Source organism: Watersipora subatra, chromosome 2 (assembly GCF_963576615.1).
Source record: "Watersipora subatra chromosome 2, tzWatSuba1.1, whole genome shotgun sequence".
NCBI classification, from domain to species: domain Eukaryota; kingdom Metazoa; phylum Bryozoa; class Gymnolaemata; order Cheilostomatida; family Watersiporidae; genus Watersipora; species Watersipora subatra.
In genome coordinates this window covers 26,485,465-26,506,721 of record NC_088709.1, presented here as the reverse complement: position 1 = coordinate 26,506,721, position 21,257 = coordinate 26,485,465, and the positions used below count along the sequence as shown (strand labels likewise).

Here is a 21,257-nt window from a genome sequence, read left to right as displayed (position 1 = left end):
TCAATTTCGTGTTCTTCGCAATTCACAGCAAATGTATGCATGAGCTTAATAGGGCAACTTGACATTGCGCTCCTTTTAATCTTGGTCTCCATTTATTAGTTATATTTTGATAAAGTTTTGAAAAAAATATTCAAACATTAATATGCTCGTTGTAAATCGTGCAACAGTACGTTTTCTATATTTTCCTGACGTTCGCATGGACCCATAGTTGTGCGGTGACTTGATCATTTGCAGTAACTATCCTAGCAAGCGTTCATGGAACTGCGATAATAATGTGAGAATGGCTTATAACCGATAGAACTATTGTTTTCATGCGTAAAACGATTTTTCGACTACTCTAATGTACAGTTACTTCAAGCCGTTTAGGTCTATTTCGATAAATGAAATACAGTTATAGCTGCCGTAAGCAACGCAACTCCTCTTGGTCGTCTTGGTCAATCGAACCCTAAGACCTCGATCCCCGAGGAAAAAAAGGGCCATCATGCACATATCTAGATCTAGTTCAAATGTTTTCAATAAAAGTCAAGTAATATTCGAAGTAAAAACATGACTATAAAAAGTGCGTTAAAAATTTCCTCGTAGGTCGCGAGAAGTTCTCGGTAAAAAACTGTTATGATAAAATGTTTTGCTGGCTGGAACAGCCCTAGGTACGTCATTGGATACCGATCTGGTATGATGTGAGTGTGTGTCATTGTGTATATTGTTAAAATTATTGACTAAAGACTCATGCACACCGCTGGAAAGAATTTTTATAAGTAAAACCATTCGAGCCGACTTCCGTCTGTTCTTAAGCAATTCCAACCCTAATTTGTCTCTGGCCATAGTTACGCTTTCCACCCCTTTAAGATCCGCAATAAAACGCACAGCGCGCCTCTGGACATTTTCCAGTTGTGTTTCATGTTTTATGAGGTATGGATCCCATACCTCACAAGTGAATTCCAAAACGGGCCTGCACAGACTAAGATATGCAATTTTTTTGACGTTTCTGGGTGCTCCGTGTAATACTCTCCTCAACATCCCTAACCTTTGATATGCTCTAGAGGTAATGTCATCTATGTGTATGTCCCATTTAAAGTCATTAGAGACATTCACTCCCAAGTATTTAAAAGATTCCACAATCTCCAAGTGTACGCCATAAAGGGTATACGATAAATTAACTTGGTTGATTGGTGGCTTCCAGCCAAACAAAACTACCTGGCATTTTTTAACATTAAACTCCATTTTCCATGTGTTAGCCCATCGCTCAAGAGATAAAAGATCTTGCTGAAATAAAAGCGTATCACTAGGCGTTGTAATTGGACAGTATAAGAGAGCATCATCAGCAAAAAGGCTTATAGAAGAATGTTGAAGAGAACTTCCAATATCATTAACATAAACTAAAAACAGTGAGGGGCCCAAAACAGAACCCTGGGGGACTCCGGATGTAACTGCCAAAAAGCTTGAGTTACTTCCTTGGATAACCACTCTCTGAAATCGATCAAACAAAAAATTTTCTAGCCATTTAATTATTGACTTGTCAATTGTAGTACGAAGCAATTTGTCAATTAACAGACCATGGGAGACTTTATCAAAAGCCTTGGAAAAATCCAAGACTGCTGCATGTACTGATGTTTCATTATCAACAGCCGCCATTATTTCATTTGATGTAGAAACAAGCTGAGTAGCACAGGAGAGTCCTCTCCTGAACCCATATTGGTCAGGGCTTAAAAACTCCTCAAGTATTGGGCTTATATTGCTAAGAATAATATGCTCTAAAAGTTTGCATGATATACATGTCAAAGACACCGGTCTAAAATTTCCAGGGAGCTCTTTGTTCCCTTTTTTAAAAATTGGTACAATATTTGCAGTTTTCCAGATGTCTGGCAAAACTCCAGTATCCAAAGAGTATTGAAAAATTAGTGTTAAAATTTCAGCGGTATTATTTATATCAATACTAAGATCGTTTTTTGTCAAGCCATCTGGCCCCGGAGCTTTGCCATCTTTAAGACCTTTCAACATTACTATGACACCATCTTTAGAAACAACTATCTGACTTTTTGCTACCCCATCACTATAAAAAGTAGGCCTGTGGTCTGTTTTTGAAAATACGCTTTGGAAAAATGTGTTAAAAATCTCAGCTGTCTCTGAGCAAGACTTGTCCTTAAAAGCTGACGTACTGCCACCACCACTCCGGCCACACTTTCTTCGGTAAAAAGAATAAAAAGGCTTACTGTCCCCCTTGCTTAGCGGTTCAAAAAGAGTTCTAATATAATGCTCATGTTCCATTTTTCTGAAAACCTCTGACCCATTGTGTATTACTATAAGCCATGTATGCAATGACGTTTTGCTATATTTGAAAATCTAGACGGTCAAAACAGATAAAGACTGCTTTAAAGATAAGTAGGCCTAAAGTTGTTTACTAGTAGGTCTTTTAGATGATAAACTGTTTTTAATGCTGCTAAAAGCAATGATCTGGTATGCATGAAGAAAGCCTAATATTACATGTGACAGTCTAATGTGAACTCAAGTTTTCTATTGAAATAAAAAGCCATCACAATATTTTTATGTTAAAAATGAATTATATAGTGTTTATCTGGATGCTGTACTTCTGTCAATTGTTGTTCTAAGTTCAGTAATAATATTTAGTAGATAACGAAGGTTCATTATCAAAATCAGGTTAGTAACATTTAAAAGGAGAAATTTTGACAGATCATCACAGATAGTACATAGACAATGTACTAAAAAGTCTACAATAAGTCTTAACATAATTATCAAGAAGTTATTCGCCCACAGGTTTTTGCCATCCTCACTCAAGTTATACGTGTAGAATATAAAGAAATATTTTATGAGAACAAATATGTTAGAGGCTCTCTACATATGGGTTTACTAGCAATTGTAACAACGGTTAAGGGAAAACAGTTGGCTATCCCTGTGGAGCTATCACTAGGTTTTCACTAATAGTTTAATGATGAGACAGTTGGAAATTTTTATTTAGCAATTCGTTCATTGTTTTTTATTCACTGATAGTGACAAGTTACCATTCACAGTAACCAGCTTGTCTAAAGCACATTGTCTAATCAGCCTTGCCTACCAAATATTTTTGCCTAAGCCTTCTTGAATCTTCAGCATCATTATGGCTTTTTGTTTTGTGTTTTAGACAAATTGTAATATGAACCTGTTTGACAATAGAAGCTCTGCTTATTGCTGTCACCATATCTATGCAACTTGTATCTGGCGGTTAAAACAGGGATTGTCAGCGGTGCAATTAGGCAACTGCAAAGCAGTCAGGTTTACTGTGGTTTTCAAAATAGATTTTTCTGTATGGCAACTACATTTTAATATCAACTGTTATGATAGCAACTCAATTGTGAACTTCAGAATGGGGTTTAGATAAATTGAAGCTCTAACCTCGGAGAGAACCTTTCAACTGACAAATCATACTTGGTTGCCACAAAGCAAAAAACTTAACTCGGTAACTTAAAAAATATGTGACAAAAATGCTTGAGCCACTGCTGTGCAACATTGGGATGAGTGATTTTCTGCAATTTCTTTGTGCTGTTTTCACAATTTAGAAATAAATGTGACATGATTTGTCCAACTGTAGTATTTCTCTATTCGGTTGTAAACTTTTTTTAATCACGTTTGTAGCCAATATCTATTAAATGTTGTTTTTAATTCGTTTCATATGCATATTTTTATTAAGTTGTAGTTTGTTGGATTTGGTAGATGTGTTTTATTAGGTAGGCAATTTGGTTTAAATGTCATCATTGGGCAAGAGTAAATAAGAAGCATCTTTTATTTCTGTTTGGCTTTAATTTTTAATGGGCAGTTATTACAAAATTTTGTGTGTGTTTTCAGGTGTTTCAAGTAGTTTAATGCATTTGGTCAATTATTTTGGTTGAAATGTTCGTGAATGCCTGGAGAATAATAGACGTAGCGAAAGGGAAATGTCGACATTATCACAACTGCTTTTTTATTACATGTGGTTGTTATCGTGACAGTTGCTCTTTTAAAACAATCATATTACATAATGTATGACATATTCACTCCACTGATAGTCACAGTTGTGCCAGTCGCTATAAAGAAACCATACTCACTATGTTTCCATAACGCGCATGATCCGCAAATTTAATCGCATCCTAGAAACGGCATAAATCTGCATACATCGCAAAACGGCATAAAAGTTTTGCGGTTCGCAAAACTTTATTGAATCCATCATGCTTGCGACTAATGAAAACAGCACTTGCGAATGATGTGCATTAAATACCCCGCCAGCTATTCAATTTTAAACATTTTCATTACTTTGTCGTCTTTTCTCAATCGAGCTTTGCATGTTTGCATTGCTAAGACGCGCCTCGCTAACTGCGTCGCTAATTATTAACTAGTAGTGTACAATTCCTTACCTTTTTTCAACAGGCGCTGGAGTCAATCCGCATCATGTGAATGTACATAGAAACACTTAATTTGCATGGTAACACAACTCCAAATCCGCATGATGCGAGTCATACGCGTCATGGAAATATAGTGACTGCAACTAGCTATCCATTCTGCGAGGACAGGAAAGCTAAAGTCATTTTGTGCTGTAAAATTAGTACCGGTAACAAGTTATTTTGAGTTAAAGCATTTTATACTACTTCCTTGTCACTTTTTAAGGCAGTCAGAGATTAGTTCACATTGACAATTGCACCTCATGATCACCTACAGCTACCAGTAAATGAAATTTATTATTGCTAGACTGCTTCCGTATCTTCTACTTTTGAGATCAAAACATAATCATCAACATGTTTGTTTCATAGAAACACTACTATAGTAATGGTAGATATTAATGAATAACATTGATTTGGACAAGAAAGATGAGAGTAGTTATCTTTTAATTAGCACTAGCAGTGAGTCTGGTGATACCCAGGATTCCTTTCATTATAAATCAAACAGCCCTCAGTTGGCTGTTTAAGAGACTGGTTCTCAAGTACCAGATTGAGTTTGAAACCAAAAAGTTTAGTGACTTAGTGGAAGGCACGTAGCATATGCTTGTGAAATTTGGATTAAATCGGGCAAAAATGTGGAAATGCATAGCCTTTTTCCAGACAAATAGACCGACAGATACGCACAAAGACAATGCAGGATTTACTAATATAGATTAGCGCTACAGGCAGCAGATTAGGCAGCAGCTGTGGATACCACTAAAAGTGAAATGACAGCTTTGTCACCTTTGACCTTTCTTATATTCTATTGATGGCTACGCAAACATGTATGCAGAAGAAAGTTGATAGGAATTTATGCCAAATTCATCTATCATAAATGTTCCTGCATCTCATTATTGTTGACATGTACAAAGAGCACCAACATTTGATATAGTTTCAATACAAGTAGCTATTTATTTCACTTGCACTTTTCAATATTTTTTAATCTAGTTAATGGTGAGTTGCAGTAATGCTAACTCTACCCAGTTGTTTCATTTTTCATTACGTTTAGGAAGTGTGCAATATCCAGTACTATGGTAACATATTTTATGTGATGTTGCAACCAGAAATTTTGCATTGGCAATTTTACCAAACCTTGGGCTGAATACAAAGGCGGAAAATCTAAAAATGCTTTTCAAAACTGGAAGCTGGCTGCACTGTTTATCTACCCCGCCCGTGTATTGGTTGAATGTAACACATTGTTGCACAAATTATTATTATAATTACATTCACATTAGTAAATTCAGGCATTGTAAGATATTTCCATTAATGTTATTTTTGTAATCGTAACATGTGGTATCTTCTTGGTGATAACAATATTTAGTCCTTTATGATAAATTAAATTACAAGTGCTATATATTTAAAATTCGAAAGTGGACTTTATACTGAAAACAGGTTCAAAAATTATATTTAAATAAATTGAGCGCTGTATAGTACGAGCTCATAAACTAAATGCAAGGAAAGGTAGTTTCCATAAGAGCTGTATTGCCATTTGTCACAAACTAGTCTGAAGTGAGTCTTTACACAGTTGTTATATATGAAGCTGAATTGAACACACACTTTTCTGGTTATTAATATTAAGATGATAAATCAGCCGGTATTTGTTGATTCTCTACTTGTTTTCATCCTTTCAATTAGTTTTGGTGTGCATCAAGTTGGTTTTAGCGCAGTCATCATTGCCTCGCAGAAAGGTCGGATGATTTAAGATATTTCATATATCCTTTTTCATAGTTTTCATAGCTGTTTCATAGCACGCTTAGCTGACAATAATGAATGCATTGCGAGTGATATTTGTAATACGTAATAATTGCCGCTGTCTAAATCAGATGTGAATTATCAGTGTTGCCACAGTATTTGATTATTTAGTGAAATGAAATTGGTTATGTGAGGAATATTTTGTGTCATATTTTTGCATTACGTGATGATACCTGTTTGTTAAAAACGTGCCTCTTTCCTTATTTTTTATTTGTAAGCAAATCAAAGGCTGGTAATGAATCATGAAAGTTTACTTTCCGCAAACTAGAATGAAGTTGTCTGTTTGTGCTTATTGTCAGCAAGCAGTCCAAGTTTTTCTATTCGTTGTCCTTTCAGAAAGTTCTAGTTAAATGCCTTTTTATATGAACTGAATGATATTGGCTATACTTTTGCAAGTAATCAAGACACTTGCTCCACGTTGCTACTACTTTTGAAAGTCAAAGCCAATGAGGTCAGTTAAAAAACAGGTGTAGGATAAATGTGAAATCACTACAGGAAACTTACAGAGAGATTGAGGGCAGCTGTAGACTGTCTCTAGAACACTTGTAAGACAGCTGTAGAACATCTGTAGGAAAGTTATAAAGTAGATACAAACCTAAATGGTTAAAAAATGTATTGCTGTTGCGTCTGGATGTACTATATACATGTATATTCAGAATTGTATGTTGTATGTATGTAATATATTCTCATAAAATAAGACAAAACAGATGTTTGACCTATAAAATTCTTGAGTGCACTTGCGAGGACAGGAAAAGCGCTTACCTAGACATCTGTGTGTTGTCAAGACCTGAAAACAACTCAAAGCATCAATGCTATAAGTTTTTGCTTATGTTTTAGAAAAAGAAAATATGAAAGCATCACTATTATCAAATGTGACCTTGTGGAGATTTATAATCCAGTCCAGATCCTGTCACACCACTTTACCTTCTTATCTCATCAGCCAGAGCAAACATTTAACTGCAGGTTTGTTTATATTTTTACTAGCGCCGCTACCCGGCGTTGCCCAGGTATTAAATATCAGCTTATAAACAATGAGAGGTAATGAGAGTGACCTGCCACTTGCTATTAGCCTGGCACATTGCCAATGGATAATTTGAGTAAGCTTACTAATAAGAGCTACCGTTTTTCATGGCGTTACGCCATAACTTTGCATCGTGACGGAAAGCGGTAGCGTATTTGCTTCCATATAGCGACATATATTGCCTAGGGAATCTATCAAGCTCATGTGGCTTAATTAGTCAGATGTCGGACTGGCGAATGAGAGGTTCTGAGAACAAATCTTCCGCAATACAGATTTTTTATTCCAAGATTTTAATAGCTATAGCTGAAACGACACACTTTGAGAAATATATAGATTACTAGTAAGTTGATTATTATTTTCATTACCAGTGTAAAAGTACAACATGGTTCTTGTTGTGACGCTCTGTTGTGAATATCGAAAACTTTTGCATCACTCATGACTTTTAAATAGTTTGATTATTGTCGAATTTACTTCTTGCTTTTTAGAAAGCCAGAATATGATAAGTTTTTCCAGTAAATTTCATTCACACTGAAATTACCCGTTGTTTCTCGTATGTTACTGGACATTTTTAGCTTCAGTGTAACCATCATTTTAATGAAGCATCAAGCTGTGAAGTGAAATCCTCACTGTGTATGTGAGTATTTCCCAATTGTCTGTGCCAATGATGCGAAATGGAGCTTGTTTCCAAGCATACTACACCGCTAACTCTGCCAAGTAAACCGTTTTCCTAACTAGCTCGTCTCAGCAACTCATGTCATATGTTGAACAATGAATTATTTACTGATATACTTGCAGTTAGCATCAGTAATTGGTAATCTTTATAGCGGATCCATGTCCAGAGTTGCTGCCAGATACACTGAGGCTATATTCTATGAAATGGTGTCCGTTTGCCCAGAGGACGAGGCTTGCTTTAGCTCACAAACAGATTAGGTGAATATGATACATCTCATAGTTCCAGCAGAGTTAAATAAGATATACACTGTTTGTATACATGTTATAGTATCACCTGAGTTAAATAAGATATACACTGTTTGTATACATGCTATAGTATCAGCTGAATTATATAAGATATACAGTGTTAGTGCAATCATGTAGTATTAATATTAGCATTTTTACCGATATGTTAGTCTTGTATCATGTTATTTCACAATACAGACGGTTCCCAACCTACGAACGAGTTACGTTCCGAACGATTGTTCGTAAGGTGAATTTGTTCGTAAGTTGCTTCAGTGCTATATTTTGTATTATAATTTTTGTTTAAGGCCTATATAAGTATATTGAAGGTTTATATAAGTATGTTTAAGGCTTGTATAAGTAACCTGTATTGGTTTGTACTGAAAAAAAAATTTAATAAAATGGAGATAATACTTTGGTGGACGCCGGGCCATGACACTGCATTTCTTATTTATTGTATGTCTTGTCCTTTTTATTATATTGTTGTTTTAATCGTTATGCTATCACTTATCGTTGTTGTCTTATTTTTTGTATGTGTTGTCTGTTTATTATATCGTTGTTTCACTCGTTATGCTATTGTTATATCTGATATACCGTCATAACACTATCACTTATCGTCACTTATATTGTTGTCATACCAACTCGCTAGCGGTCCTATTTATTCACCTTGTTAGCCGGTGTTCTTACCATTAGCCGGAACGGTTGATATTATTGTATATAAAGGAGTGGGCGCATTTAGTTGAGCAGAGCAGATAGCCGTACGCTACTCGGCTAGTGAAATATCCTTCGCTAATTAAAAGCTGAATGAAACTACACGCATTCTCTTCTCTTTATTTATTAGTCTAGATCGTGCCAAGTAAAGGTCGGCAAATCTCTTTACAATACGTACAGTAAAAATAAAAAAGTTCTTTGCGCACTAGAGATACGTTCACGCACCTATGCATTGCAACGAACTGGGCAGAGAAAGGTGGATGCTGGGTGGTGCTTCTGAGTAATGCCTACGCGCAGACCTGTTCGTATGTACCGTTGTTCGTAACTCGAATGTTCGTAAGTAGGGAACCGTCTGTAGCTTCAGTTTAAATTTTCACCAAACTCATCTATGACTCAAACGTTCATCAAAAATCTATTCTATGTAATTGTTTTTGGAGCTACTACGCATTTCAGTTACTAAATTCGTGTATATAAGTGCAAGCTCACTGCCGTAATGATCAGACATTTAGTTCAAACTCTAATGGTCAGTACTTCTTGCAGGCACGAAGAAATTAATGTGAACCTGTCAGACAAACCAGCCTGGTTGTTGCAGAAGAATCCAGAAGGTACGGTTCCTTTGCTTGAACTCAAAACTTCACAGGTGGAAGGAGTAATCGGGTATGCGTAATTGTGAGCCATTTTTTAACTGTTCAGTGTTAATCTTTTAACACTTGAAAGTCTAACCTTGTATATACAAGCAGGTCTCCTTATCCTAGTTCGTATTAACAACATGTGAAACTGCGTATTAACAACATGTGAAACTACGGATAGCAACATGTGAAACTGCATATTAATGACATGTGAAACTACGGATAGCAACATGTGAAATTGCGTATTAACAACATGTAAAACTACAGATTAACAACATGTGAAACTGCATATTAACAACATTTGAAACTCCAGATTAACAACATGTGAAACTACATATTAACAACATGTGAAACTGCATATTAACAACATTTGAAACTCCAGATTAACAACATGTGAGACTACATATTAACAACATGTGAGACTACATATTAACAACATGTGAGACTACATATTAACAACATGTGAGACTATGGATCTACAACCTTTGAAACTGAGTATCAGCGACATGTGAAACTGCGTATTAACGACTGTGAAAGGAATGAGGATAACACAATTCCATATAAATTAAATATCATATTGAAGCTCCAAACTTGCACAACTCAATAAAAAAACAAATCAAATAAAGTAAATAGTTTATTTTTCACACTCTTTCAAAGAAGTCATGTCCCTCAGGTAACTGAAGAAACATAATGAATGCAGTACACGGAGTCTGATAGGGTGTGTATATTCGTTATGTACACTGAGTTTGATAGAGTGTGTGTATTTGTTATGTACACTGAGTCTGATAGAGTGGGTATATTTGTTATGTACACTGAGTCTGATAGAGTGTGTATATTTGTTATGTACACTGAGTTGATAAAGTTTGTATATTTGTTATGTACACTGAGTCTGATAGAGTGGGTATATTCGTTATGTACACTGAGTCTGATAGAGTGGGTATATTTGTTATGTACACTGAGTCTGATAGAGTGTGTATATTTGTTATGTACACTGAGTCTGATAGAGTGGGTATATTTGTTATGTACACTGAGTCTGATAGAGTGGGTATATTTGTTATGTACACTGAGTCTGATAGAGTGTGTATATTTGTTATGTACACTGAGTCTGATAGAGTGTGTATATTTGTTATGAATACTGAGTCTGATAGAGTGTGTATGTTTGTTATGAATACTGAGTCTGATAGAGTGTGTATATTTGTTATGTACACTGAGTCTGATAGAGTGGGTATATTTGTTATGTACACTGAGCCTGATAGAGTGTGTATATTTGTTATGAATACTGAGTCTGATAGAGTGTGTATATTTGTTATGTACACCGAGTCTGATAGAGTGTGTATATTTTTTTTATGAATACTGAGTCTGATAGAGTGTGTATATTTGTTATGAATACTGAGTCTGATAGAGTGTGTATATTTGTTATGAATACTGAGTCTGATAGAGTCTGTATATTTGTTATGAATACTGAGTCTGATAGAGTGTGTATATTTGTTATGTACACTGAGTTGATAGAGTTTGTATATTTGTTATGTACACTGAGTCTGATAGAGTGGGTATATTCGTTATGTACACTGAGTCTGATAGAGTGTGTATATTTTTTTATGAATACTGAGTCTGATAGAGTGTGTATATTTGTTATGAATACTGAGTCTGATAGAGTGTGTATATTTGTTATGAATACTGAGTCTGATAGAGTCTGTATATTTGTTATGTACACTGAGTCTGATAGAGTGTGTATATTTGTTATGTACACTGAGTTGATAGAGTTTGTATATTTGTTATGTACACTGAGTCTGATAGAGTGGGTATATTCGTTATGTACACTGAGTCTGATAGAGTGGGTATATTTGTTATGTACACTGAGTCTGATAGAGTGTGTATATTTGTTATGTACACTGAGTCTGATAGAGTGGGTATATTTGTTATGTACACTGAGTCTGATAGAGTGGGTATATTTGTTATGTACACTGAGTCTGATAGAGTGTGTATATTTGTTATGTACACTGAGTCTGATAGAGTGTGTATATTTGTTATGAATACTGAGTCTGATAGAGTGTGTATGTTTGTTATGAATACTGAGTCTGATAGAGTGTGTATATTTGTTATGTACACTGAGTCTGATAGAGTGGGTATATTTGTTATGTACACTGAGCCTGATAGAGTGTGTATATTTGTTATGAATACTGAGTCTGATAGAGTGTGTATATTTGTTATGTACACCGAGTCTGATAGAGTGTGTATATTTTTTTTATGAATACTGAGTCTGATAGAGTGTGTATATTTGTTATGAATACTGAGTCTGATAGTGTGTGTATATTTGTTATGAACAGAAAAGCAAATAGTTTTAGTACAAAGCTTTTGTTGTTGAGAAGTACAAAGCTTTCTAGTTTTGTCCATCTTGATCCTCCATTACTAAAAAAATTCATTTGGTGTGTCATTAGAAACAAATGTTTGGTCAGCAGCCATTTTTCATTTCTTGATTGGCAAGAAGCGCTTTCGGTATTTCGGTGATATTTTAAGAACTAAGGGTCCAATCTGCTTCAAACTTTTGAGTTAGACTGGAAGTGTATTACGCACAAAGAGACCAACATTATGTAACCCTTCGTAAACCGGAGGCGCAGAAAAACAAAACGAAACTACGCAGCCAAGTAGCTCACTCTGTTGAAGGATCAGATGGAACAATTTCTCAAATTATCTCGGGCTTAGTCTAGGCTTCAAAATATTAAGCATTTTTCATTTTTAATGTTCTATTTGTTTGTGAAATTTCATCTGAGTAAGTATTTCTCAGTATTACCATCATTAAGTCTTTCACTATGAAAAGCCACCCAAATGGCTCGCCTCATTCTGACGATCAGCTGTCGTAATGGCCCATCAAGAACCTAGACGAAAACATTCACAATTGATCACAGATCTGCTCAAATTTTTGTCAAAATAAATGTAAGATATTGTATTATCTTTTCGACAAAACAACAAAACTGTTGGTTTCTTTCTCACACAGAGTTCACAGTATAATATCCTGGTCTCCATTTTTTTTAATCTCCCGTTCATAATGGATGAAAAGTAAAACTGTCAACGGTGAATTTAAACAGATTTCTGCAGCTCATGCTAATAAAAATTCTTCAAATTTGTGCATCAATTATTTCTGAAAGCTATTTTTTTATATTAGATAATAGGGTCTGCATTTTGGTCAAACTGTGAAAATGATCGCTTTTTACTTTTGCAGCCGGTTTTTCTATACAAAAATATTAATCATGGCTTTGGTACTTTAAATGCATTGATTTTTGTGCAGATTTTCCTGCTAAATTCAAAGAATTTTAGATTGATGTTTTATGGCATAAACACTAGCGTTTGCAGCCAAAATATTGGGTGTACAAATGCATATCAGCTGAAATTTTTTCAGCAAATATTAATTCTGTGAAAAAAATTTTTCAAGTAAAAAAGTTGATTCTCCGATACTATGAATTTCTAGCTCGTCATCGATTCAATTAATCTGATTATCTACTTTAACTGTTTAAATGATTAACTTTAATTGTTTAATTACTGGTTATTCGCACAGAGACATTGCTTTTTAACTTCCCGTTTTCAATCCGGCAACTATTTCAGACTTGTGCTTTGACCCAGGGAATGGCCATATCACTTTTTCTCTCATTTGATTATTTTTACACTCAAGGTCTTTGGAATGCTGTGAATGGCTTGATAAGTTATACCCAGAAAGTCCTCCTGTGTCTAACATACCCAGTGACCTCATGTCATCTATTTCTAAAGCATCAGATGAGGTAAGTGGGAGTTGTCACACCATTATCATAGGTATGGGAGATAAGTTTTTTAGCTTATTTAGTGTCAGTGTTTGGACTGAATGATGAGGATGAACTCAGCTGTTGAATATAAAATTATAAATGAACTGATGTGCTTGTTTCATAACACTTCAGGTAGCTTGGGCAATGTATGGCTACATCTATAACAAGATCGATGTTGGAGAACTGGAAGACAGCCTTCGTAGTATAGAGAAAACTATCAACCCTTCTCCTTTTCTAGCCGGTGTGTGGACATTACAGGAAATATTTCCTGAACACATATTGTTCGCTGCTTGTATAAAACCTTGCCTGAAAGACGTGGTCATTAGTTTTTTGAATGCCGTAGCAGATGTACGGATACCTATATACGGATATAGTACACCTTGGAGATGAACTTACACAAAATTTTAGTAGATTTTATCAGAAAGTATCTGTACTTTTCTATCATTTGTGACTGTTTTTGATGTTTGAGGTGATCTGACTGTCAGGTTGTTTCAATATTAAATTCTACATAACTTAGTCACGATTAAAACGCACAAAAAATACGTGCAAAATGTCTCCTCTAGTTGTTATCGGTTGTGATAGTTGATATCAGCTATTGTGTTCAAATTGAAGTGTTACCCGTCTTTATTCTGTTAGTCTCTGCAACTATAGACGTTATAATTGCACTTTCGTTTGATGTGAGCATTTTAACACAATCGAATTTTTGTTGAGTATAATTTTGAAACAATATGGCGATCAACTCAAACATCAAAAGTGATCTCACGAGATAGAAAAATACTGATACTTTCTGATAAATCAACTTAAATTTTGTGCGAGTTTATCTTTAACCTACTTTGACATACACAATTCACATTTTCTACTTTATGGATTGGTTCAATATTAGTTCTGATGCGTTGTATCTATAACTTTTGTTCTTGAAGCCGGAGAATACAACTCCATCATTTAAAGACTTTTATGCTGCAAGATAGTTTAGCAAAAGTCACTAATTTATGATCTGTTCCTTTTGAGCAGACTCCTATTAGGGTCATTAGCTGCTTAACTTTCACAACAATTTGTTTGTAGTGGATTGACTTACATACGGTAGTATCTGTATGAGCTTACGCTACTAATTCACATTGCAGGCTCCCAGGTTACAGTGGCTGATTTCTTAACATGGCCTATGTTCGAGAGGTTACTCGCCAAGGGATATATCATAAATTCTAAGATTATGCCTCAACTGTCATGTTGGGTTGACACGATGAGTAGACTTCCCGCAGTAACCGATGTTAGGAACTCGAGCCAAGGCTATCACAAATATTGGTCTAGTCAAAAGTCAGGGCTTCCTGAATATGACATGTGATTATAGTTAGTTTTTCTTGCACTTAGTGAGGCGAGACATATATCACAAATAGGTTTTCCTCATTCTTTAACTCAGGTAGAAATTCATGACGTCTGTACTTATGCAATGCATGAAATTGCTCATCTTGATTTTCCACAGTCGCTAATGTAATTAGCTTACGACTCCTATGAACTCAGAGAAGTACATTTCATTTTTAATATTTCATATGCAACATTTTAAACTATGACACTTTCGTGCTATCAATGTTTGAAATAATTGCATTTTTGTTGATTGATCTGTTTTATATAATGTTACCTTATGTTAGAAACATGCATGTAGGGCTTGCATATTCAATTTTGGTCGATTTACAATTGTGAAATCAGTTTAAATTTGTCTATACCTAATATTTTTTATCTTCAGCCACTAGGGACTGGCGGGTCAATGATACTTTATAAATCCATATACTTAGTGGTTGATCAATGTTCAAGGTCAGCATAATGGCATTCAGTTTTTATAAAGACAGTTACGTTTAACTTGTTTCAGCCACTGCTAATTTCTCAAACCCAATTGATATTAGCCGCGGTTAGTCTACCTGAAATAAGTAAAGCCACAAGAGTTTTGTTAGCAATTTGATATTTGTTATAATTTATTTGCGTCAATAATAAATATTGGTATAAGATGGGACTGCAATTCTCATAACGTCTTGTATTCTCAATATAATCCTATGGCCAATATCCTATTGCACAAATAGCCATATACTTCAGATCTTTAAATATGAGAAAATGCATATCGTTAAATAATTGATTTTTGATATTGAGGCAAGTTGATGAGCCAATATCTCTATACAGAAATAACAGGAAAGGAATGATTTAGCAACAATCAGAAATATAGAAATTCTCGCCAATGCATGATGAAGGTCATTGAGTAGCGAATGTCCCCTGTAACTACGTTCAATATGTGGCTAAGATATGACAGAACCATAAAATATATTTATGAAAAAGTGAAAAAGGAAATGCGCATATGTAGAATAAAGATAACATGATATTATATACACATTTGTTAATATTATTTGATTCTTTTTATACATGATACGAAAAAATTGTTTTGATTTATTTTATGATGCGAAGAAGAAAGGTAATGAATGACTAGGTGAATAGCGGTTGATAGGAAGCCTCTGTTTGCATAGTACCGTCTAAAGAGTGAAATCCTAAGGAAACGATTCCATTTATGAGCTTTTATGGAATGTAACAAGATCTCGACACAGCTTTGCTTTATCAAGTCTAATAATTGTCGTACTGTGTGAGATTTCAGCCACCGGAGTGAAAGCTGCTAAAAAACTACCGCTGATGCATGGATAGGTCGGAGCTTGTGCAGTCTGAGATCTTTTGTGGTCGGTCTGTCTTCTCGGTTTATACCTGAGAGTCGTCTGCTCCTTCTCATTTATATAAATTAATACTATCCGGCAGCCCTTGCAGTTGACTGATCAGCATTGTTCTGATTTGAATGAAGAGGTCACTGTAGGTGCTGATGTCACTGGCTGATAATAGTACCCTGAAAGTAATGAACCGAGTTCATAAGCTGTTTGCATTTCTAAAGTTTCCTGTTATGACAGACAGCAAATTTCTAGATGGGGTTGGCTGACTCGCAGTGTTTGAATAGCTAAGATGTCACAAAAAGCCATAACCAAAAACAAAACAGCGTTATATTCATTCCTATTTATATTCAGATTCTAGCAGCAGCATATACAGGGCTGTACAAAACACAACTGTACTGGTCAGTTATTACTACTAGTACTCTGGTAGTCCTGCACTCCGCAAGAACACGCCATATGTAATAACTATGTGCATAATTATTCTTTAATATGGAAAGGTGATCGAAGGGCGCAGATGGTAGCGCACTTGCCTGGGAATCTGAATATATATGTATTCATTCGACTACATGAGGTGAAAGTTTTTTTCTAAAGCTCTTAGTATGGCTTCGAACAAACGCATGAACAAGGTTATTATATGTATTATTGTAGTTTATATGTATTATTATAGTTTATATGCATTATTATAGTATAGTTTATATGTATTATTATAGTATGGTTTATTTGTATTATTATTATAGTATAGATTATATGTATTATTATAATAATTATTATTATTATAGTAAAGTTTATGTTTTATTATAATATAATAAAACATATAAACTATAATATTATTATAGTTTTAATGTATTATTATATTATAGTTTATATGTATTACTATAGTATAGTTTATATATATTGTTATAGTATAGTTTATATGTATTATTATAGTATAGTTTATATGTATTATTATAGTATAGTTTATATGTATTATTATAGTATAGTTTATATGTATTATTAATTTATTATAGTATAGTTTTTATGTATTATTATAGTATAGTGTGATCAACAGCCACTATATAGGCAGATTGTTTTCAGTATGTCTTGAGCTCAATAAAACAATTGACTGTATGCTTTTGGTTTTTCGTGTCTGCACTCCCAAGTAACAAACCAAAAGTATTACAATAGTTTTTGTGTCAACCTTTCACACATTTTTATGCATAGCTTAAAGTTTGTTGGAAACATCCTCACATTTTTTATGCAGACACAGTTAAAAGTAACATTGTATTGCCACAAATTAAATTGTTACCATCAAGCGGAAACTTTTCCGAAATAACGATTCAGGTTAGAAATGCCAGTCTGAAGTCATTAACAACTTATGGTAATTTCTTTTGGGCTCACGCATTGTTTTGTTTGTATTCTTTGAACACAGTAATGTTAATTCACTGTTCATTTAATGCACCAGTCTCACCTGTCTCAAATATTAAAAACCCTATTTTATTTAATAAAAAAGGATTTGGTAAAAGTGCTTACGGAACTGGTTGGACTCACATACAACCAACAAGGTTAGAAACTACTGATCTAAACCAATTTATCTTAATTGAATTCAATGTAATTTATGAATCTATTGAAGTTATCGTCATAACACAGACATGTTATAATTTTCACTGAGAATGTCCTTTGGAAGCCAACAACAAGACTACATTTTATTCTTTTTATTGATAAACCTGCGGGTACTTCCACTTATCACTGCCTTCATAATAACAGGTCTTGAAATGATTGCAAGTGCTCAAAGTGACTGGGTGCATTTGACAACACGCACTTACCGTTGCTGTAGTATTGATACTGGTAATTGGCTGGATAGAATTCGACAGGGTCGGAATACGTCGCCTGTTGTTGGCTAGTGAGGGGTGTGATCAGAGGAGCGACCATAGTAGCTAGTGACGGCCCTCCTGTTGTGTATTCTCCACTACCTGTAAACATTACACCCACGTTTCTTGGATTGAACTCGACGTATTTCGAAATGATGTGACTAGTTGTATTACACTGGAAGATGGCTTGTATTTCTCAAGAAAACAGGCTCTAATGATGGCATTTACAAAGACACTCACAAAAGGTTATTCAAATTAGTTTTCATCAAGTCGAAGTGTCATATTGGCAGCTAACAACTTGAGATAAAATGTTGTATAAGCTTAAATTATGTGGTTTCAATGTTTTTAATTCTCAACTCAAAACCATAACAATACAGTCAGCGTGAAAATACTAAGAAAATTGGGCAATGACAAGTGCATGCAGGTTAAACATGGAGCTCAGCTCTGATAATAGGGTGACAGGTTATGAATTAAGTGGGAGTTGACAAGTGCATGTAGGTTACCTGACACTGAGACTTAGCACTGATAATGGGGTTCGTAGGTTGTGGGTGAGTTAAGAATTATCAAGTGTATGCGGGTTATATGTGACTGAGACACAGTTTTGAGAATATGGGCGCAAGTTATGAGTAGTTTTGGAATTTACAAGTGCATGCTGGTTACCTGTGACTGGGGCATAGCCCTGAGAATAGGGTGGAAGGTTATTTATAACAGGCTTGAGCTCTGTGAGCTCATTGTCTGGGTTGCTGGGGCTCTGACGGGCATCAACAGGAGTCGCTGTCCTGTCTTCATGATTATTGTTATCATTCATCGGTGAAAGCTCTGAAGCTGCTATAGAAACAAATGTATAATGTAACAACACAATTCAACAGTTGGATCATTTGAAATGGCTCTTATAAGAAAATGTACAAGTAAGTCACAGTAGGAGGGAGTTCAGGCACAATGAGAGAGAGAGAGTTTAGTCATGATGAGAGAAAGCTCAGTCACGATGAGAGAGAGAGAGTTTAGTCACGATGAGAGAGGGTTTAGTCACCATGAGCGAGAGAGAGAGAGAGTTCAGTCACGGTGAGAGAGAGAGAGTTCAGTCACAGTGAAAGAGAGAGTTCGGTCACGGCGAGAGGATGGCCAGTCACGATGGAAACATGGTCAGTCACAGGGTTGTTAAAGTTTTTTTGCATGATATATGTGTATTATTACGATTACTAATACAGTGGAACCTCGGTTCTCGAACACAATCCGTTCCAGAAGATTGGTCGAAAACCGAGTTGTTTGAGATCCGAAACAGGTTTTCCTATTAGAATTAATATATTTAAGTTTTAATCCGTTCCAAGTCGATTTAACAACCTCGGTTAATTATTTTTTAACATTTTACACCATAAACTGTACTGTAGACCGCATACTATAAATAAAAACGGGTAAATATAGATCGCGTTTAACTTTAATAAAAGATTTTTTATCTATGAGGATGAAAAAAGAAAACAAAAAGTAAACACTTCATATGCTTTGCTCTTAAAACATCAAAAACATTAAAGGTTACGATACAATACAAAAAATTGCAGAAATTGATAATTAAACAGCAAAAAAATGCAACAGATCAGTTACGTCAAAAATCATGTGAAAAAAATAGAAACAGCAATGGCACGTTTACTTCACATCTTTGAAGAAGAATCCTCCTTCAAAAAATTTAGGGTAACTCGACTGGAGGAGTTGTGTCTCTAGAAAATCTCTTAGGTAGAGGCGCCGTCCTACCAGATGGCTCCTTTTTGTAAAGAATTAATGACGTGAAACCTCTCCATTTTTTAGAACCTTCCGAAAGTGGCTCATAACAACGTCGTTAAACGTATAAACATGCTGTTTTTGGAACTGTTCCGAATGTTTAATTCAAATGCGCATGGTCCGGTTCGGTCGAGAACCGAATTTATGGTCGAAATCTGAGACGAACAAATCTCAAATTTTTTGGTCGAAAACCGAGTTGGTCGAGAAGCGAAGCATTCGAGAACCGAGGTTCCACTGTATGTGATATTTTAGTGTGTTACCAATATTTGTTATTATTACTAGTATTATTATAAAAACTGTCTTCACAACCAAGTGGTTGGTAGTGAGTGAGCCCAGGCCAACATCAGTGAGATATGAAAGAAGCTGGCTGGATATTGTCCCAAGTCACCAATCACTATTATAGGTACTCCTTTTGGCTGATCTCTAATGCCAGCTCTTTATATTGGTGTTTAGTATTAGTATTAGTATTAGTATTATGCGTTTCAATAATGTTGAACATTGGCCTTGTGTGGATGAATCATTGTCAACAAAAACAACTTTAACTTTCATTTCATAGTCGCTGCATGTTCACTCAAGATGGTCCAAATTTGTTTGCCAACTAATCACAATCTTTGGTTGGCACAGATGAAATACATTTTCAAAAACTGATTCAGCCACCGCGCGGTCGCTAATAAGCTTGGTAGTTGTAAAACGTGATAATGGCATCACATACAGGGTTTTTAAACTACTATAGTTGAAACTGTAGGTAGATCACGATGAACTTTTTTGATGAAGGAACAAATGTTTGTTTGCGCATTCCGTTTCGTTATTTTTGGTAATCGCTACTTCTCACTTATATGTAAGCCAAATGGTAGTCTTTAAAGATGGTTCAAAGAAGTATTCATAGAAGTATACTCACGCAAGTCAAGCGAGTTTTATTCGTCATTTCGCTCGTTACATTTCCACTTTCCATTATTCCATTTTACACATTTTCCACACTTCAGTTAATCCCATTTTGAAGGCTAATCAAGGCAGAAGTGTGCCCTCGCCAATCCGCAACATACGAATGTCCATTAACGCACTTACCTATCGGTAACTCGGAGGTAAGTGAGATCATTTGGAGTTGTGTACACGTTGAGTTACCTATCGGTAACTCAACGTGTACACAACTCCAAGTCCGCACCATGCGCAGAATGGAAACAGTGTATTAGAGGAATGACATGACTACTCACCTACAGGACTATAGCCACTGTGAATGGAATGCTGTGGAGATGCCTCCGTGCGGCTTACGGACTTGCTCAAGTCTTGCACACTTGGAAGGGGAGTCTTTCTATCTACTTGTTGTTGCTGACTGGGGGAGTAATAGGATGTAACGTAGTCCGTCTGTGTAACGATCATTCCGTCGGTCATCTCTATTGCTTTTTTCTTAGCTGGTGGCCATGGATTCTATAAAAAATTTTTTTAAATCAAATTTGATTGTTTTTTGGTAAGTTCTCAAGCTACTGTTTAAAAAGGAGTTGAAAGACCCTATCTTGTCAGCGCAAGCCTCTGTCACAAATGACAATGCTTGGCATCAGTGTTTATTCACATCTATGGTGTCTTAGTCACTTCTGTCGCAAACCCTCTAGGTATCACGAAGGTGCCATTTTAGTTGTAGCTTCCCTC

General features: G+C 35.4%; 2 protein-coding genes across 6 annotated transcripts in view; one reads left to right on the top strand and one right to left on the bottom strand.

Moving 5' to 3' along the window:
* The first annotated feature begins 15 nt into the window (after window positions 1-15).
* On the top strand, window positions 16-15,305 carry LOC137388883 (pyrimidodiazepine synthase-like). Its single transcript, XM_068075364.1, has 7 exons — window positions 16-33; window positions 7,032-7,157; window positions 8,040-8,145; window positions 9,421-9,537; window positions 13,177-13,282; window positions 13,436-13,544; window positions 14,425-15,305. The coding sequence occupies exons 2-7, from the start codon at window positions 7,043-7,045 to the stop codon at window positions 14,640-14,642; spliced, it is 771 nt and encodes a 256-aa protein (XP_067931465.1). The 5' UTR covers window positions 16-33; window positions 7,032-7,042; the 3' UTR covers window positions 14,643-15,305.
* Window positions 15,306-15,590: 285 nt separating this feature from the next.
* The window catches only part of LOC137388881 (paired box protein Pax-5-like), a 28,725-nt gene continuing 23,058 nt past the window's right edge, over window positions 15,591-21,257 (bottom strand). For all 5 annotated transcript variants that reach the window (XM_068075362.1, XM_068075363.1, XM_068075360.1 and 2 more), the window contains 4 exons: window positions 20,825-21,038; window positions 18,501-18,668; window positions 17,796-17,942; window positions 15,591-16,172 (listed from right to left, as the gene is read on the bottom strand). In XM_068075362.1, the coding sequence (XP_067931463.1) occupies window positions 16,105-16,172; window positions 17,796-17,942; window positions 18,501-18,668; window positions 20,825-21,038 (597 nt within the window). In that variant the 3' untranslated portion in view covers window positions 15,591-16,104. The remainder of the gene's footprint in view (window positions 16,173-17,795; window positions 17,943-18,500; window positions 18,669-20,824; window positions 21,039-21,257) is intronic.